General features: G+C 39.4%; 1 protein-coding gene across 7 annotated transcripts in view; it reads left to right on the plus strand.

Annotated features, from left to right (window-relative positions):
* The first annotated feature begins 2,425 nt into the window (after window positions 1-2,425).
* The window catches only part of fam184aa (family with sequence similarity 184 member Aa), a 35,511-nt gene continuing 17,314 nt past the window's right edge, over window positions 2,426-20,622 (plus strand). For all 7 annotated transcript variants that reach the window (XM_044109249.1, XM_044109247.1, XM_044109251.1 and 4 more), the window contains exons 1-12: window positions 2,426-2,775; window positions 7,668-7,745; window positions 9,199-9,333; window positions 9,426-9,524; window positions 11,245-11,451; window positions 11,913-12,086; window positions 12,172-12,333; window positions 13,297-13,432; window positions 14,584-14,765; window positions 14,853-15,038; window positions 18,190-18,312; window positions 18,387-18,548. In XM_044109249.1, coding sequence (XP_043965184.1) covers window positions 2,614-2,775; window positions 7,668-7,745; window positions 9,199-9,333; window positions 9,426-9,524; window positions 11,245-11,451; window positions 11,913-12,086; window positions 12,172-12,333; window positions 13,297-13,432; window positions 14,584-14,765; window positions 14,853-15,038; window positions 18,190-18,312; window positions 18,387-18,548 — 1,806 coding nt within the window. In that variant the 5' untranslated portion in view covers window positions 2,426-2,613. The remainder of the gene's footprint in view (window positions 2,776-7,667; window positions 7,746-9,198; window positions 9,334-9,425; window positions 9,525-11,244; window positions 11,452-11,912; window positions 12,087-12,171; window positions 12,334-13,296; window positions 13,433-14,583; window positions 14,766-14,852; window positions 15,039-18,189; window positions 18,313-18,386; window positions 18,549-20,622) is intronic.

Genomic DNA, 20,622 nt, shown 5'->3' on the forward strand with positions numbered 1-20,622 from the left:
TGATTAAAGAAAAAGTAACTTCAGTTCATCCGTACCAATTGTGTTTAAATTTGTATTTACATTTTGTTCATCTTCAAATGAAATGAGATGTTTGGTAACCAGCCTTGATGACATCAGTTCATCAGTTCTTCACTTCGACCATAAAATGTATTTAATTTACACATTTTTAACTAAGCAGAGGTACTGAGCATCCAAATTATATATTTCTTTGCGCATGGATTTTATTTTGAGCAAGAGAGCATTTTCTTTTGGTTTCAGCTGACAAGATCCCTTCTAGTCAGGTGGTCCTACATTTCTCTCACCTACAAAAAAAAAGAAAAGAAATGTGAAAGTTTACAGCATGATTATCACATTTATTTTACGTTTCAGTGTATATACCATAAAACTGCCCGTGGCTGTTTTGGGCTGACCAGAACCTTCATCCATTTTTGTAAGAAAAACTCATGTGGGAATCCCTGCTTGATTTAGAATGCCTCTTATATAACAAAAGCATCACTTTGTCATCACTTCAGAGTGTCTGGAACATCAAGGCTCTAAAGTTTTCACACCTGCTGCACTTTAGCTACTCCGGGATTCCCAAATGTCTCTAGGAGAGGAAACCAGTCTGAGTGAACTTCTTTTCAAATCACTTTCAAAGGCAAAAAGCGAGTTATGTTTGATGTCACTGACTGCTTTTCTCATTACATGCTGAGACGCAGACACATCGACTCATGTTGTGCTGTGAACAAGTTTTAACTGCCTTGTAGTAATTTTCCATCACACAGATTTCTCCTTTTTTTGCTCTTTTGTCACACTTTAATGTTCAAAAGAATTTTAATGTCCATGTATAGTCATGTCATGTCACAAAGTCAGGTCTTTAAACAAGACAGATGCTAAATTGAACGCTGCTACAGACCTGCAGCGGCTGTAAGAATGAAGAAAAAGCAGGCGCACAGGATGACGGACGTCTTGCGGGGCAGAGGTGACTTCCTCATGAAGGACAGGCCTCTCAAATGGGGGATAGAAGACGGAGATTGGGCTTGGGGTTGTGGGTGAGGTGGTGAGGAAAATTGGCTGCTGGTAGGTTAAAATAAAAATAGATTTGCTCAACAGATTCTCATCACTCCTTATATTTGCTCCTCTTCATGGCATCTGCAGCCCGTAAGTTTTATTGGCAAGGATGTACTGCCATCTGCAGGAAATGACGCACAATTGAAACGAATGTAGATGTGGAGAGCTCCATGTATGGCAAGCTATTTGGATATTTATCACTACCAAAAGTGATGTCTAATATCTTACTACATTTAACTAACAGGGATAAACAAGTGGAAGATTGTTTTGTGATAGTTAACTATTTGGGTTATAAAGCCGAACATGTAAGCTGTTCTGCCCAAATTCTGTCAACTACAAGCATAAAGTCAACTTCAAAACTATCAGCTACTTTGTGTTGGTATATTACAGAAAATCTGAATAAAGTATGTTTGAGGTTGTCTGTGTGTAAACATGTTAAAAAAAAAAAAGGTTTAAGGGTTATTAAAACTTTTGCAGAGGGCATATTAAAATCCAAAGTAAAAAAATGATGTATACTCAAAAATAAAAAGGTGAAAATATAAAGTTGAACAACTTTCACCTTGTTTTCTATTTGACAAGAAAAAATAATAATAAAATTAAAGTTAAAAAAATCTTATTTCTTTTTGTACTGTATTTAAAACTTTCAACCAGTAGAGGTCAGTGTAGGATTGATCGATGCTGCAGTGAACTATTTTGGCATATTGAGCCTACTCATATTTTATTCTCATTAATTTTTATGTGATTATTCTGCATTAAGATTTTACCCTCAAATAATTTGGCCTGGTTAAACCATTTTCTCCACATTTTAAAAAAGAAAAAAAAATTCCTTGTACTCACAATTAAAATAGTCTTATTTTACTTTAATTAGAAAAAATATAATTTCCAACTGGTTTTCCTCAGGAACTTTATATATTTTCTATTTATTTTTACGTGATATATTTGACAAATTGACAAAGTCAGTAATACCCAATTTTCAAACTTATTCTGTTGGCATTTTAATTGCATTCTCAAAATTGTGTTCGGCACATTCATGGCTCAACAGAAGGCTTCTGAAGAACATTGACACGCTTACTTTGGGCACTATTAATTTACAGATTTATCAAAACTGTAAAAACTGTTATCTATTTGCTTCTCTCTCTTTTTTTTGACGAAATATGTTTTCTTCTGGAAACAATTTACCTATTTAACTTTTATTGTTTTTAGCTTGTAGCTTTAATATTTTTTTATATTTTAGCCCATAAACGAAGTGAGAAATGTACAATATTTTTCAGAATACTTTGTTTTGATGTAAGTCATCTGGCCTTGAACGCGCGCTATTGGACCAGCATCTGGCGCGCGTCTCCGCCTCCCTCTCATCACTCCAGCCGCTCGCGCCCGCTGAGAATGCGTGCGACGGAGCGTTCTCGCGCCGCTCTCCCCGTCCCGAGCTCGTTTCCTCCTCTCTGAAGCAGAAAGATTATCTCTGCAGTCGCGACAACAATGGGAGGACTGGACGCGTGTGGCGGCTCCCGCTCCATCTTACTCTAATTCACACCGTCGCACTTGGCTTTATTCCCGGCGAAAATGGCGACGGGGGCAGGCTGGCAACCTCCGTACAACACCTCGACCAGCAAATACACCCAGTCTCCAACAGGGTCCGGCATGTTTTACGACGGGAGCTTAACGCTGGAATACACTCCAGACCTGCATCTGAAGATGAGCAAGAAGATAGCCCAGCTAACAAAGGTGTGTGCGTGGAAGTGAGTGGATGACGTAGGGTGTAGTGGTTAAGTCATTTAGAGCAGGTGGGGATGTAGATGGAGTAGTACTGGTGTGGGATGCAATGCTATTTGTAAACATGGTCTTCTACAGTTATGAAGCTATGTAAACATCCCAACTCTGCAACATGTATCAGTTTTAAAAGCATATCTCCATGTTTTTGCATTAAGCTTCACAAATAAGATTTAGATTTTAATTGGTGTCTATTTGTTAATTTTGAAATTGGTGCAACACATTCCAGGAGTAAACCTAAATTTGTGCACATCAGCACATCATAGTTTACTCTAATCACGTTCCATATAGTCAATAAGCCATTGATGCAAATTTTTCCTGTGACTTCAGCTGCTGCCATATCCCTGCTTAACCTGTGTGTGGTTCTCCTCCAAAGCCAGGAGGACCGATCTGAATTATGTAATCTATGGAGGGGCTGCAGGGGCTCGGCTGAGCTGCTTCTTTGTTGTCTACACCTGAAAACCATTGGAGGATGCAGAGATAGTATGAGATTCAAGGTGGCAGCCCCGTTTAGAGCTTCGGGGCTTCTGGTGTGACGCCGTTGCACCAAGAGAGACAAGAGCAGGAGTAGAAAACGGGAGATTTACATAACAGTTACGGTGATATTATAAACCCGAAGCGGGCATGGGGATGACAATCTAGGATTAGTGTCTGGGTAGTGGCACAAAAAATGAAAATTGACACTTGTGTGATGATATTGGGACTAAAATCCCTTCTTGTCTGGATGTTTTCCACATGTTTCCAAACTGTTAAAAGGAAGTTCAACTTGGAAAACCCTCTAATTGATTAAAATGTTTAATAATAAACTTCTCAGGTTGCTTCATTTTCAGTAAAAGAACTGACAGATTTGCTGCTGTTCATTGCAGAATTGTTTAAAGTTAGTCACATTCAATGGTTTTTGGGCGTGAGTGTTCTACTTGATCACACGCCACAGCAGATTTATGTTTGGGCTTTGACTAGGCCACTTTAAAAAACATTCTGTTGGACTTGTTATGATTTGAATAAGATCACCAACTGATTGTTAGATGGTCCTCTTCAGATTTTTTTATTTTTTAATTTTCTTAGAAATTACAACAAATTATTCAGATCCCGAAGCAGGAATGCCATCACACGACCCCATGAGCTACTTTCCATGTACTGCGATGTTTTATTTCTGTTTTACACTCACGATTCCCAGTGTGAGTCGGATTATTCTTGGTAGGGGATCCCCAGGTATAGACTGAAAACTAAGTGAAGGTTTCTGTTCTTCAGCTTTTGTCCACATCTTTCAACTTCATAATTAGGCTTTGCTCACTTCAGTGGTTGGCTTGCAGCTGTGGATCCCCCTGGAGCAGCAAAACGAGACATATTGCGGGTTTTAAAATACGGGACAACAGAAAGCAACATTTTGGAGAATTTCCTGATTCTCTATGTAATGCATTTCAGTCTGAAAGCGTTTTTGGTGTCAGAGGTTTGCTGTATGTAACTAAAAATGTCCATGATCTGGTGCATAAAAACATTGGACCAACAGGCATCTCCCCCTGAGAAACGGGCTTTCATTAATCCTTTAATTACTGAATATGATGTTAATCCTCTGAAAACAATGAGGGCACAGACGTAGAGTTACATTAGAGGCACATGCTGCAGTCGTTCTTCTCCTCAATATTTGTGGCCTTTCTCTCAACCTCAGTCAATAGCCGCTGACTGTGGCCTCAGAAGCCTCCCTCCTCGGTGAGCTGTTGTCATTTTCCTCATTCAGCCTCATCCATCCTGCGCAGAGCAGCTCTGTACTTGACATCTAGATCCTGATAAAAGTAGCACGACGCTAAATCCAATTTGGTATCGACGCATTGGATGAGAATATGCTGTTGGCTGCTTTTTGCTGCTTTTAATGAGAGGCCTAGTTGATTTGTAGTGTCATAATCTATTAAAAAACACTGAAGCCTTCCCATTGAGAGATTTCTATCACAAGCTCTCTATTTTGATTTGTTTTTTTCTCTGTAAAAGTTGGATGACTCTTTTTTTTAAATTTCAAAATCTGAAAACAGATGTCAGTTTTAGTTTAATTTTATTACTTTTCAGGTTTGAACATTTCACTTAGTGCTTATTTTTAAATTTCTCTTTCATCGCCGGGCAAATTTTATTTCATAGCAGTGGCGACAATTGTAGCTCTTTGAATTGAAAAGATTGCTGAGCCTTGACTTACCCCATTACCAATATGTCAGTCAACACCACATGGGGATGACAAAACTAAATCTCAGTACTCCGTCTGCCATTTTCTGTCATTCCTTGGGGATTTTTCTACTAAAATATATGAAAAGAAACCACGAGGCACCGGGTCCAAGCTGGATTTTGAACTCTTTGAGTCATATCCACGAGGAAAAATGTTTGAGCTCTTTTTGTCTTAAGCCTCTGATGACACGTTTCCTGTCAAAACTCCAGCTAAAATGGAGAAACAAGATTCATGATTTATGTTTATGAGAGAGATTTGAAAAAACTCACTGGCATTGTCTTCATAAACCTAACACCATGACCTGTTTTCCAGCTGCCACTTTCATAATAGTTGTTTTCACCTAGCAGGAAAGCTAATGTGTGTCTGACAGATACTGTAAAATCAGATTTGGTTCCAGTATGGTGGATATGACAGTTTTCAGACGCCATTTGTAATTTTTAGACATTATAACATAGCTCCCATGGTTTCTTCTTCTTCTTCTCCTTCTTTCTTCTATGGAGAATTTCTTTCAGAACATAATTGTTTTCATTCTTTTGTGCTTTTTTTTCTCAATTACATTTTATGACAAAATGAAAGTTTGCTCAAAAAAATTTACTCCAGAGCACAAATCCAAATCGTTTTCTATATTCACATTGAACTCTTCCGCTACATCGTCGTGCTGCAGTACGTCAGGATAACGAGTTCAGTCAACAGCGGAGTTTAGGATACCAGGGGATGTTTGACGGCTTTGTCAAATGATTATTTGTTGAGCGCCGTTTATCAGGAATATATTTCACTCTCTAACAGGATTTAATTGCACTTGAATTGAGAGATTGCAGGAGAATATTTATGCAAAGCCTGCTTTAGCCCAAACACTACTGCAAGGTGTCTCCATTCCTCTGAGATGGTGAAACAAAGTAGAAAGAGAGGCTGGAGAGAGAGAGAAATAAAGAATAAAAAGAGGGAGAGATAAAAGGATAAAAGCACAGGGAGAGTGAGGAGCCGGAGATGAAAGCAGCAGGCACGCCAGCGTCATTAAAATAATCATGTATAATTGAGGGAACATTTCCATGGGTGACTCAATGCTGGGAATCCGAGCTCAGAGTCAAGGAGAGGAGAAAATCCACCTTCAGTTCCTCTGCTGAGCCGATCCACGGTTCACCACTGAAGAAGAACATTCGAGCAGAAAATCCACATCAGCAGAAATCTGTCTGCTCTGGATGTGTAAAAGTTTATAGGCTGTTGATTCACTGCTTTCTGTCTCTTTAAGACTGCAGAGGTAAAGATGTTTTCTTTGAATTTCTTGGTTCGGACTCAGATGCCCATAAGAAAGAGAGATTGTGTTTTTTAAAGTTTTACGTTTTCATTTTTGTTTTATGTTGTCATAGAGATTCATCCCCACTAGCTTCCGTTTATTTATTTTTCCCGGAGATGTGGTTTCAATTTTATTCATGGCTGTTAACTGTAAAACACAAAGAAGGAAAAGTGCACTGTTTTTCAATTCGAGTTAGTTTGTTCCCGTGTAAAGGATCTTTTATGTCCTTTACATATTACAGATCATTTTTTTCTGTTAAACTCCAATAAATGCTGCAGATTATATGCCAGGGTTTCTCCCTGTGTATTATAAGTCTGGTGGGCTGCCAGGCTCTATTTGTGCCCCCACCAGTTTGCATTTTTTCAAGACCTTATAGTTGGTGCTTTGGTATTAATCTTCCGATCTTTTAATAACACATTTATCAAGTGATAGTTTCAAATTTCCTGTCAACTTTAAACATTTTTTAACTCAAAAACACGACGGGCCGCTGGATGAATGACTGCTAACATACATTTGCAAACTAATGGTGGAAGGTTTTAGTTTTGAATGGAAATCTGATTGTCTAATTGGTGCATCTCGGCTAAACGTCAGAGTTAGCTGCATCGATTTAAAAGTGGCGTTAAATGCCAGAAAGTCATTAATCTTTCTTCTCGAGAGGACGTCACCTGTCTAATGCATGTCGTACAGTATGTTTAAGTGAAACCCTTTTTAACTTCACCTGTTACTGGAGCAAATTTTAGACCGTCTGGTTCTGACAGGTCCGCGTTTCAGCTGACCGTGACCGAACATTAGCTGCTCTCCGGGGGCTTCAATTTGCTGGAGCTAAAGGGTTTTAAAGCTTCTTCATATCATTTACCTCCAGCACTCATAAAACCCTGCTTATATTCCTGAGAGCGAGCGCAAGCATGACTGACAAGATGTTATTCACTTACCTGTGCGTGGAGAGTGCAGCAGGAAAAGGAGGGGATATCCTGTATCCAGGAGTTTGTGCCGGGGACGAATTTCTCCTCATGTTTTGTCATGTCATCATGGTGACTTGACTGAGTCATGTTAATCTGATTGGTCGTGAAAAGTCCACATCTTTTCCAAAAGGATGGAGAGAAACTCAGTGAACAATGTTGGGTTTTATTTTGCATCACTTAGTGAGGCAAAGCTTTGTCTGCCTACAGTCTGGAACATGTCTGCCTCTTCCACTGATGTTATTGGTATTGATTTTTGCACAGTTGATCTTCTTTTTTTCCCCTCCCCCATCCTTCTCTATACAACTATCGATCCTATACTGAAGCTGTTAATAAGAGCTTTTGTTCCCATCTCCATGCTGTCATCTCCTTCTGCCTCTAGGTAATTTATGCGCTCAACACCAAGAACGACGAACACGAGGAGGAAATCGACTCTCTGAAAGAAGCCCACGAGGATGAGGTAAACTTTCCAGTCTCCTCTCTGTGTGTGTATTATTTTCCAGAACTGTAACTTTCTAATGTTGAATAACTCAAAGAAAAGTTGAGTCATTTGGAGCCACTTTATGAATAAAATATATATGGAGAGCAAGAGTTTGCCTGCACCTGCTGGGATTCATTTTAATTTGACTTTTGAGAAACAAAAGTTATTTTTACTTATTTGTCAGTGGCGCAGACGGCTTGTGGTAGAGAAGTGAATATCTAATTTATGAACAGCAGCTGTGCTTGACATTACTGTGACATGTTGTAATCAGCATCTTGTAGAGGTGTGAGGTGGATGGATCATCGCTAACAAAGATTGAAAAATATTTGAGAGAGGCCTTTTGTGTTTGTAGAGGAAGTCTTAAGTTTTGAATGCTGGATTTATATTTTTGTTGGATATATGACAGCAAATTATTGGACAAGATTGGAAACCTTCAGATTTACTTGGCCTTTATGGGTTGAATTAAATATATTAACATGCGATTTCAAAAACTCGACCATTAGGATCTTGACATCTTAAAATCATGAGTCACACGAAAACAAGTTTGAGAGCTATCTAACAGGTACTGATATAAAGAAATTAATCTAAATATAACAGGCTTATTAATTATTTTCTACTTAAATATATAAACTTCTTGTTCTTGATCTTGGGATATTGATTCTATAATTAAAATATGAGGTAAAAAAAAAGTGATTTTGTCTGGAAGCCAAACCTTTCGTACCACAATTCCTAAAAGTTATTGTCACCAAACATCTGCTATTATCTGCAGAAGATCATATCGACACAGTGAAACACGGTGGTGGCAGCATTGTGCTGCTTCAGGTTTTTTTTTTGTTTCTTTTTTTTTAGTTTATTTTCAGGTGGAAGTGATTTATCTTAGATTCAATGACAAGCTGTTCCAGACACTAGCCAGTTCTGACAGAGCATACATGCAGTTCAGCTCATATTACCTCAGGCATTTTGTTTAAATGTCACCTACTACAACACAATAGCTGCAGTGACATCTTCCTCTATATGACTGTTCACTCATAAATCTCATTTTATCAGCGTACAGAGTCCAGAATCAACCCTAAGTCAATAAAATGTAACACACAGGCGACTGTCTGTAGTGGTTTTCCTCAAACACTTCAGTTTTATTAAAGGAGCGTAGAAGCTAAGGCTTTTGGAGAGTTGTTTAAATGTTCATTTTTATTAGGATTTACTCCCGAGAGAAGCTGCAAGTTCACCATGAAATATGTTGTTTATGTAATTTGTTCTGAAACTTATCTGTTTTCAAGAAGAGGCTTTTCTCTCCTGCAAACATTTCATTAAGGCGACAAGTCCTGCGTGTTGCTTCTTTAATTATATTTATGTCTTATTGCCCAATTTTTATGTTTTACTTTTTAATTGTTGCCAGCTATGTCAAAACAAATTCCGTTTGCTTTTTGCTCAGGTCCAACACATAGTGACAGAAACCAGAGACAAGATCATGCAGTACAAGAGCAAAATGGCGGACGAAGCGGACCTGAGGCGGCGGCTGGCCAGTCTGGAGGAATCTGTGGAACTGCACGACCACATGAAGAGACAGGTCACAGAATGCCGCCGGCGTCTATGGCTTTGCATACATGAAGCTTCCCGTGTGTGTCCTGCCTGATCTCTTTTTTAAATTTTTATTGCCAGGCCTTGGCAGAGTTCGAGATGTACAGGCAGAGGATGGAGGACTCGCAGCTCTGCACCGAGGCCCAGCATACCCAGAGAGTGGTTTCCATGAGCAGAGAGGTACGGCCTTTTAAAGAAGATTCAAGAACGCAGTGAAACCTTGAGTCTGCAGAGTACGAAAATCGATTTGTGCCACGCTATTCATGCTTAAAAATTATAGCAATGCTAAAGTTGAGTAATCACGCAAGTGCACTCCAGCAGCAGCGCAATTTGAATTGGCAAAATGAAAAAAGAAAATGCACAAATTGTACAAAGATGAGCTTCTATTGCACACAGTGCCAACTCTTTACTTTGCAGAAATAGCACCACTAACTTTCATTGGCTCTGCTGGTAAAGATGTGTAAACAAACAGACGTGAAAGTCCAGGAGGACCTGGTACAAAACCAGTGATAATTATAAACTATAATGTCATTGATTTAAAAAGAAAAAGTCCTAAAATATTGATTCATTACACACAACGCGACACATTTATTTCTCTTATTTTGATGTTTATGGCTTGCAGCTAATAAAAAACCCAAATTCACACATCCAGGAAATTAGAATAGTGACTAAAAACTGCTTTAAAAGAAGGATTTGTAATTGATACATTTTATGTTTTGGCCCTATCAAGTCAAGATAACTTCAAATATTTACCAATAATCAGGGAGAATGTTAAAAAAAAAAAAAGTCACGCTGTTCCACACTTTACTTCCTGTATTTTCAAAAGTCCTAATGAGCCATTATGTAGCTCTTATTATTTTTCTGACTCCTAAAACTGAATTGCCGCTTTGAGCAAATTTGCATAATTTTCAGAGTGTTTATTTACACAATACTTCAGGCAGGAAGTGGAAGTTTGTTTTGGATTAATTAACTCCAGCAACTTAAAAAAAAAAGAAATTAGTTGAGACCGATGACTGGTTGTGAAAAGTGGATGAGAATAAAAAGCAAGAAATATCACATCATATCATATATCATATCACGCCACCAGCAAAACAATCACATTGTTTGATTTGATGACAATTGGACTAAATGGATAATTTAACTGTATTCTGGTGAGGCTGATTAGCAACTGTGTTGGCAGCAGTGTTCGTCTTGTACCCCATCAGAACTTCATGAACCGGATCCAGCCTGCTCAGCTCACAAAGCATTACATCACACGTTATATTTTTACATGTTTTTCATTTAGATCTCGAAGGCAGCAGGTTGGGCCGCTGAGCAGCTTTCAAAATGTAACTATAGTGTCACACCGCTTGAACTTTCCCTCTTTTTCCACAACTTTGAAGAGTTTTTTTTGTAGGATTTCATATGTTGCGACTAAACAATATACCACCTAAGTATTTCTATTTTTTTATTTTATTTTATTTGTCATTTCTCTCCTTCCCTGTGCCCCTGGAACAATCTGGAGATTGAAAGTTTTTGACTAAAACGTAGTCAGGTTGGATGGAGAGCACCTATGAACATCTATTTTCCACTTTTTTTTTGCCTTGACTTTTTGGTTTTTACTTTGACTAGGTCATTCTAGCGCATAAATATGCTCTGATCTAAACTAATTCATTGATTCTCTGGCTATATGTTTATGGTTGTCGTTCAGCTTGTCAATACTGACAAAAGTCTCTGTTCCTGCTGAAGAAAGCATTAGCGTAGTGGTTTTAATCTGTGGAAATTGTGGAAAAGCTCGAGCGCTGTGAACACCGAAGACCCTGCATGCACTCATGGCTCACAGAGGGCTTTAACCTTCTTATTTCTCTTGGTCATCAGTGAAAGTCCAAGCAGAATAGATCATGTTTCGTGGTTTCAATAGGTGGAAGAGATGCGTCGCGATTTTGAGGAGAAGCTTCGGGTGTTCAGCCAGGCTCAGGCCCAGTTTGAGGCAGATAAGCGGCGAGCGCTGGACGAGCTGAGGGCCACCCACCGACACGAGGTGGAGGAGCTCCGCAACAACCAGCACAACCACACCGCCACCTCTGCCGAGGACCAGGAGAAACTGGCCGAGCTGCATAGACAAGAGGTGGGCCACGACTATGAGACACAGGAAGCTATGTGTGCAGTTAAGGAGCCACATTCTTGATTGGCTTGGCTTACTCCGAAGATCCTAGCCTTAGTAATTTAGCTGGAATTGCTGTTTTTTGAGGATTTTTTTTCTTTTGTTTTTTAATGAAAACTGAAAAAAACGACAGCTTTACTGGTGCTGTTGTTGGTTTACGAGCATAATTTAAACTAAAAGTGGTTGTAATTTTGATCATAGACTTTTCGTTTTTACGCATGTCATTCCATTTTTTTTTTTTATCTCACCTCGTTTTATCATATGCCTTAAAAAGCAATAGGCGGAAATAAAACAGTGGGCAGACCTCAAATGTTTTCTGGTTTAGTTGCCGCAAATCTCCGATTGCATTCTGGCAGCCTGGAGCTACTGGCACGCCGGAGAACAACAAACAGATTTTCTTTCCACTTCTCCCACTCCGTGTGTAGGTGGAGGCTTTGATGGAGAGGGTGGAGGAGCTGACGAAGGATAAGGTCCGTCTGGTGGAGGAGTACGAGGCCAAGCTGGCCAAGGCTCAGGAGTATTACGAGCGCGAGCTGGAGGCCATGAGGCGGACGCACCAGCTGACCACAGAGAACCTGCTGGCTTGGAAAAGGACGGAGGTGACGGGGCAAAACTAAAAAAAAAACAAACAACTGATTCTTCTTCTTCTTTTGCCGTGGATAATACCTCTCCGCTCCCGTGTAGGTGGAGCTGCGGAAGGAGTTCCAGGCTCAGGAGGCGGCGCTGCAGCGGTCGCTGTCCAAGCTGAGGAGCGAGCTGCAGAAAGCTCAGGAGGAGGCCCGGGAGAACCGGGACAAAACCAACCGGTTGCAGACATCGCTGGCCAACGCAGAGGGAACCATTAAGGTGCTTCAAAGGGAACAAATCATATTTAATCTTGACTATCCAGACATGTGCAGCTCCTTTTGCCAAACAGGTTATAGGCTTTGTGAAATTGTGGCAAAAATGCAATTTTGGAAGAAATCTACAAGAGCTCAGTTTGTAGTTTAGAGCGAGCCAAGCAGAAAAATGTGTTAAAAAACAGGCAGTTGTCCTGTATTGTGAAAAAAATAATGCTTTTCTGTTTTTGCAAGTTTTAATGTCCTTAAGCTGTGAAGCACTGCATTTGTTTGTTTGAAGATTTCCTTTTTATGTATTAGAACAACCCAGTCAAATCACCGGCTTAAATCCAACTGAGGATCTTTGGCAAACTCCACAAAGAAGACTGAACGGAAGAAAGAGAAAAAAGAAACTCAACTTTCAAAAAATGTTGAAATCCATGTTTTATTTTATTATGCACAATTTGTGTTGACAAATTTTTCACAAAAGACCAAATGGATTGATTTTCAGCAGCTGGGCCAATCAAAACAAAAACAACACGTATGAAAGAAACACCAAGTATAGCAGCAGTAAATAATAGCAACAATAAAACCTAGTGAAACAGATTTAATGTGGTTGTTTTAGTGTTAAAAACTGCTAAAAGCTTTAAGAAGTATAAATGCTTTTACAGACCAGGGTATAGACACTCAGATCTGTTTGCAATATCGCAAGTATTTTCCTTTTTGGGCTCAATTAGGTTGTCATTTCACATCAAAAATGCGTAAAATTGTGCAAGAATCCCCCTTTATCTGGTTACACTCTGGTGAAAGTGGGTTAAATTGAATGAAAAACCACTGCTGAGAACAAAGGCAGAAGTAAAAGCCTCGGGGTGGAATCCGTTTCCGAGCAGGAGGAAAGGTAATGTAGTGTGCTCTGACAGAGCTGCAGGCTCGTGTGCACAGGAGAGGCTTGAACGGTAATATCACAAGTGTGTGTGTTTGTGTGTTGCAGAACCTGCACAAGCAGCTAGAAGAAGCCATCCAGGATGGAGAAATCTGGGTGATGCAGCTGAAGGACACCGAGTATGAACTGGAGAGCAGCAGGGAACGGGTGCAGCAGCAGGCCACAGAAATCCTCCACAAAGCCAGTAAGACGTTACTCTGAAGATTTCTGAGTCTGGACTGCTCATGAAATTTTGTCCAAGATGAGTACTGGCGTTTAAAAGCTGGAGATGAACCGGAGAAAGCATTGGTAGGCTTATTATGGGCTTTAAATTTTAATCTAGAGAAGAGTTTAAAAAAGGGATGCTGAATCCGAAAGAACATTTCTACCTCGTGTAACCAGTCAGCTTCTGTTAAAAGGAAGCACAAAGAATTTAAAAATTAAAGCATTCATTTTGTTATGAGGTTGCGGTGATTATGGTTCATCTGATGTATATTATGTTTGTAGTTCATATTCTGTCTTGAACTGAACTTCTGCATAGGGAAGAATTTACTGCACAGTCGACAGTGTTTGCAGATTTTCTTGTGCAACGTAACTTGAGATTATTTGTGTTCAATTCACAGAGCATTTTTGAAATATTTGCTAATTAGTTTATCATAATGTAAGTTGACTTTGAAACTATGTTACAGTGGTTAAGGATTAAAGTTGAAGGTATATTTGGTAAATCTGTCTGTTTATATCCATTCTGGGTTTTTTTCCGGTTCCTCATTTAAAGCGTGACTTCATGAATAAATGGTTAAGTTTGAATTAATGCTTTAAATACTTTAGTTACGCCATATAATCCTACATAGTTCTGCTGAGATGACTAAACAGCAGCTCTAGACACATTATTCACTTTTAGTTTCCCATAAGCACAGAGCTGATCCGTAGCCATGGCGACCCATCAGCTTAGATCAAACAAACCTGCCGTTACATGGGTTTTAAAAAAGGACAATTTTAAGTCAATTCAGTTGTTTTTCTGTATCAAATCGGTATCGGCCGATACAGATCCTCAGATATTGGTATCGGTATCAAAAGTAAGAAAAAGTGTATCCCTAATTAAAATAAATGTTAGAGTTGGAAAATATCTGGTTTTATTGCATAAGACACACAAACTAGAGGGGAGAATAAAGATGCTGCTCAAACCACAGGGCTAATTATGATTACTTGCAATTTAGAAGTATAATTTGGGAGCATTAGTATGAGGTAACAGATCCCAAACCAGATATCTGAAGGGCCCCACAGGAGAACTACGCAGCTGAAATGATTTGTTATGGTCTGATGCCTGATTCTGGTTTTTGACTCTGATGTTTCCAGGTCAGATTGGCTCTTTGCAGGCCACCCAGATGGCTCATGAGGTGACCATCAGGAACCTGGACCAGGAGCAGAGTCGCCTCAAGGAGAAGATCGGGCGGCTAGAGGAGGAGAGGGAGGCCCTGCTGAACCAGAGCCAGGCCGCCAGCGACCAGCACAAGCAGCAGGTGCTCAAACTGGAGCAGGTACGAGCTTTCCCCGTACGCCGCCGCTGCGAGAGAGATGGAGAAAACTGAACATTCAAACGGATAACTCTTTTCTCCATGCATCAGTCTCTTCGGGAGGAGCATCAGGGCTATGAGAAGGAGCTCTCCAGGCTGAGGGCTCACTACGAGGAGGAGACACTGCGCTTTAAGGAGGCTCAGGTCCGAGTGCTGGAGGAGCTGGAGGAGAAGCACCGGACGCTGAGGGAGGAGGCCCAGCAGGAGAAGGAGGACGAGAAGAAACTCCTTGTTACGGTGAGGCTGATATAGGGGTGGACGGCATGGATTTAGAATTTTATCACAATATTTTGTGGTACTATTGTGGAAACAAAACAAAACAAAGAATTAAATGCTATGTATGACTTATTTTTTAGTCTCTGTATGGCTATGACTGCATAGTTCAGCCTTCATAACACCAAAACAACAAATATTGCTCTAGAAAAACATTCCCATCTGAAATATCTTTCATTTAAAGAACATTTAATCGTATTTTCCTATTCACTGACACTCCTGTGGAGCAAACAATGAAAATAATTGTAAAAATAATATAATACTATCAGTTTTTATTATTCAAAATTAATTGAAATGTATTGAGACACAAAAAATCTAAATTCTTATGTCTTTCACTTTCCAAATTTTAGCTCATTTTACTGGTTATATGATAGAACAACACAGAGTACATGGGAAGTGTTTGTGGCCAAATCAAATTCTTGTTTGTAACAGAATGTGAAAAGTGTTTTTACCAATGTTTATCATGCAGCAAAACCCAAAAGACTTGCAACTGTAATTGCATTAAAACGCACTCTACAAAATATGAATTCAGGGGGGGAAAAAATGCAAATGCATGCAAAGATATGAAAACCATTCATTATTTTTCTCCCACTTCACAGTTGCGCTCTGCTTTGTGTTGCTCCATCATAGAACATTCAAATCCAGAGTTTGTTTTTTGTAACCTTCGAAAAAATGAGAAACTTTAAAGTGGTGTGAATTTGAATGTGATTTAAAACAATAAGTCATGTTGTGCAGCCGTTTCATTTTCCCCTTCATCGTCCTGATCTGTTCCAGGAACTGAGCAAAACCATCAGCCGGCTGCACACATCTAATTAGGTCAACATTAAGGCTAAGGCTTGAAAAACCGCATCAGCCTCCATTTGTTTCCCGCTGCGTCTTTCACTCTGTCATCAGTTCCGTCGTCCTTCCCTCTCTCTGTCGCTCCCCCGCCCTTTGCATTCTTCCTCCTTTGTGTCTCACAGTTTAAAGTGGCTGTGTGAGAGGAATACAAATGTCCTCTCTGCTGGAGGAGCAGGAAGAACTACTGATCACATTATGCAGGTTAAATTAATTTAACCTGGACCATTTACCGTGACAGTGTCTTGTTTTTTTTCTACCAGCGCTGGAACATCGATGCTGCTTTTTTTTTTTTCTTGCCGTTTAATCTGATCTCTTATAAAGAAGACAAGATCACTCTCAGCTGTTGTCGGTCCGCTTTTGTACTGTTATTGCATTTCGTGTTTCTCTCTGAATACACATTATATATTTTTTTGGATTTTACGAATACATTGAGGTGAACTAAGTTTGTTTACAACAGAGAGCAACAAAATTGAATTTGTTCATTTTTGTTTGTCCTCTTTTATGATCAATTCCGATTCTAAAAACAATCCAGATACAAGAAGACGTTTTGGTGTTTGTTTTGTAAGTGGAGATCAAATTTAAATCGGGTTAGGATAAATCACAGTGCGAGAAGCTGCAGATTTTTTACTCTCTGTGTAATTTCATTTACTGTAAACAGTGTTTCTTTCTCATTAATCTGCTGGAATCAGGAACATAAAATGTGCCAAGCTTTGTAAAAGTATTTTAACTTAACATTTTGTCCACGCCAAGCTGTGGATTTCTGTTGCTCCTCCAAAGTTTCCAAACAAAATGTTAGTTGCTAAAAATCAGACAGCAGCTCTTGAATAAAGACCCACATTGTGGCTGTGAATTAACCAAACACTTGTAGAGTGTTTTTCTTACCTCTTATGCTCTTAGTGTATTACAGTCACCAAATTGTTTTATTTAAATGCCTATACCCATTTTAAAACCAAATAGAAAAGCAGATTGAGATTTAACTCCGGTTTTCTAAAATATGGTGATAAATGGACATTAAGCTTTTGCAGCCGCTGTCACACAGAGCAGGACTTAGCCATGTTGAAAATTTGAGTGCTACGCTTTGAAACAAGGCCTGTGCAAGGACACCAATGCATTTCAATGAGTTAGTCTGTTGTCAAAATGAAATACAAAGAGCATGTAGCTGAGGTGAAACTTGCTAAGGGGCAAATATTTCGACATGCACGCTCAAATATATACACATTAATATACATGAGCTTAAGACAAGAGCCTCTGTTGTCACTTGTGGTAAAGATTTCTGCTCAGCTCCCATCTGGCCTGCATGAAATGAGCTCTTGCTTTGCGGTTTGTCCACATTACAGACAGAAATGCTCCTGCGGTCACACCTTCGCGATTCAGAGCGTTAGCCGTGTTTGTAAATTACTCGCCGAATCAATATTTATCCAGCTGAGGCTGCAGACTTTCAGGGATTTAAAATTGTGCAATAAAACACTCAGATGGAAACGCCTGTTTTGCGGTCGCTTCGTCTAGTTGGGGGGAAAAAAGTCAAGGTGGATCTAAGGCGGCGGTTTGCAGTCGATTTTTATGCATAATGTCACATCTGCTTCAATGAATCCATACAAGAAAACACATTAAGGAAGAGCAAATACAGCAGAAATGACATGAATAACATGAGCGGGATAAGGGGTTTTACACGTGCTCATAAATATTTAACGACACGAATTCAGCTTAATTAATAGTCTCCGAAAGGAAAGAGGAAAAACCCGCTTCTGTAAAGCCCCTGTTGCACAGAAATGCTTTGTGTGTTTTTATAAAATAGCATACGCCAATGAATTATCTGGAATAAATAAGAAGCGGACACGAGGAGGAGATTTTCACGAGAGAAATTCCGAGTGGCCCAGAAAAGGATTTGATGCTTCGGCTTGAAGGATTAAACCGAGTTGTCTCTTCCACCAGACGGCCTGTGAAAGTGCAAACGGCAAGTCATGTGTCTCCTCTGCATCCAGTAGCGCTGTGCTTCACCGAACGACTGCCAGGCCGCCATACTACGTCCCAAATGGGATTTACAGTAGGGGCGGCTTATTAAATCTGCTGGGGGTTTTTTCTGTGTAGATTTTATTTTTAGTTTATAGAAAGGTTAACGGGCCACAAAGCCTTCACTGTCTGTGCAGGCAGCTGATAAATTGTATCAGGATGATGAATGAAATGCTCCTTTCAGGGGCGATTCATTTAAATCTCACTGCTTCTTCTTCTTCTTCTTCTTCTTCTTCTTCTTCTTGTATTTTCCTGTTCTGTCCAGAAAATGAGTCAGGAGTTTGAGATTAAACGTCTGTCCTTAGAGGAGCAGAGAGATCGCCTTCAGCAGCAACTGGACAACTTGAAAGAGGAGCTCACGGCCAAACTCAACATGGCCAATCAGGAGGTGGGAAATGATTCCTACGCGTCCGATACTTCCCCAGTGACGATGCGGTAACCTCTTGGCCGGTGCCTCCTCAGGTGTCCCACCTGCAGGAGATCGTGAGGGAGGGGGAGCAGAACCTGAATTCGGCCCAGACGCAGATAAACTGCCTGAAGGAAACCCAGGAGAAGCTGCGGATAGAGCTGGACGCAACCCGAGGTCGCGTGCGAGAGACAAGCAACCTGCTCACTGACCTACAGGTGAGCGTCGGCGTCACAGTTCTCCACATGTTCCTGATTTTCATGGTTTTTACTCACTTTTGGTATTCTCATGTATATGTACATCAAAAGATTTTATTTTTCTGTCATGCATAAACTGCAAAGTAACATTTAAATTCAAATTTAAGTGGGTAAAGTTCCTAAAAATTGTATTTAAGTAAGAGTAAAAAAGGAGTCATCCAAGAAATTACCCATGTAAGAGTAAAAAAAAAAAAGTATTGGGTAAAAAGGCTGCTCAAGCTGATCAAAACATTAGTAATTTAATATTTAAAAATTACAGAATCAGACAGACCAAAATATAAAATAAATAAATACATTTATTTGTATATCCATTTACAATTACCATTAGGTAAATCAAAGGGCTTTGCATGAGATAAAATGTATAAAACACAAGGAATAAAAGAGCATAAAAAAAGAAAAACAAAGATTCCCGCTACATATTATTAAAAGCCATTTTGAACATATATGTCTTGAGTCTTGATCTGAAGACGCCCAGGTCAGAGGTCATTCTTATTTCAGCTGGGAGTTATGTGAAATTGTAGGTATTTCAAAGACCAAAATGAAAATAATTCATATCTATAACATAATTACACATAACAAAATTAGGCAAAATAATGTTTTTTTTTCTAACCAGTTTGTTTCAATATAAAACTTATGAAACTTTAACAAAAAATTCAGATATGTTTGGTGATGTTTTTTTTTAAACACCCTTGTTGGGATTTTTTTTTCATTTACTGAACTTACAGAGGAAAAGCGTACTGAAATTTTACTCAAGTAAGAGTAGCGATACTTTATAACTAAATTCCTAAAGTAAAAGTAAGAACAATGGCGTAATAAGAATACTCCTAAAGCAAACTTATAAAATATTTGTAGCACCAGTTATTCGCCTAAACCTCTTTCTTGCATCTATAATTATATTATAGATGCATAATTGTTGGCAAACTTATTAATTGTTACTAAAATATTAGAAAAGTCTTGGTCTGCTGCTAAAATTGATCTGATGATCAGAAACATTTAATAAAGCAGACATTCTGAGCAAGTTGCACAAGGCAGAATTATTAATATCAAAGTTCACTGTTGCATTAATTATTTGTGTAGTTTTATCAAGTTTAATCCATTTTATCAAATGTAGACCAGGACTTGCACCTTGAAACTCTTGAGAAGCGCCGCCGCTTCCTTGAACTTCTCCTTCACCCCTCTCCCGCGGATTTGATTCAAACTTTGCGTCGCAGGCGTTCAGTGAGTTTGCAGATGATGGGTAGGGGAAGTTTCTCGGTTCTCAGATGCGAAAAAGAGGGGACTGAAAAGTGGGGAACCGGGAGGGCTGAAACACATTTGGAAAGCAGAACCGGAGGAAGTGAAGGAAACAAGTGCTGCGCTGAAGGCCAGCTGTGGGATAATGATGATGAAGCCATTATGAGTTGAGTGGCCGCGTGTCTGAAAGGAACTCTTTCGGTGCAAGCCCTGTGAGCGTATATGTAGTGGGGAACATGCTGTTTACGGAGGACAGACTGTATATTTTAATGCTAATTCTGACCATCGATACCATACTGCATTTTTACTCCATTATAATAATTTTCCTGCTGCTTGAATGGAAAAGTAAATGAGGGAGACGTGGATTGCAACAGAGAGAATGAAGAGGGAGAGATGAAATGAGAAGCAATAATTAGCTGAAATTGCAGTGGTCTGCTTTTCTGTCTTAATAGTGCCTGTGTCTATATAAAGGAAGGGATTTGGCAGAGCTGAACGCAGGATTTTACCTTTTATTCGTTTTTTAGCTCATTGCGTTTTAGACAGAAGCACAATATCGACTGGGGCCAGATTAACTTTAAAATTAGAACATGCTTTGTTTTGTGGGGACTAAAGCTAGTTGGTTCTGTAGGATGAACTGAAAAATAATTTATTTTTAAATTTGAACCCTCTTGGTCCAAAAACAACTAAAGTGATTGGCTTGGATGCTGACAGTAGCAGGGTTTTCATTACAAATCTACACAAAACTTTGTGATATTTCACTAATGTCGAAAAAACCACAATTTTGCAATTATGTTGTTTCCAT

Source organism: Gambusia affinis, linkage group LG24, assembly GCF_019740435.1.
Source record: "Gambusia affinis linkage group LG24, SWU_Gaff_1.0, whole genome shotgun sequence".
In the NCBI taxonomy this organism is placed as follows: domain Eukaryota; kingdom Metazoa; phylum Chordata; class Actinopteri; order Cyprinodontiformes; family Poeciliidae; genus Gambusia; species Gambusia affinis.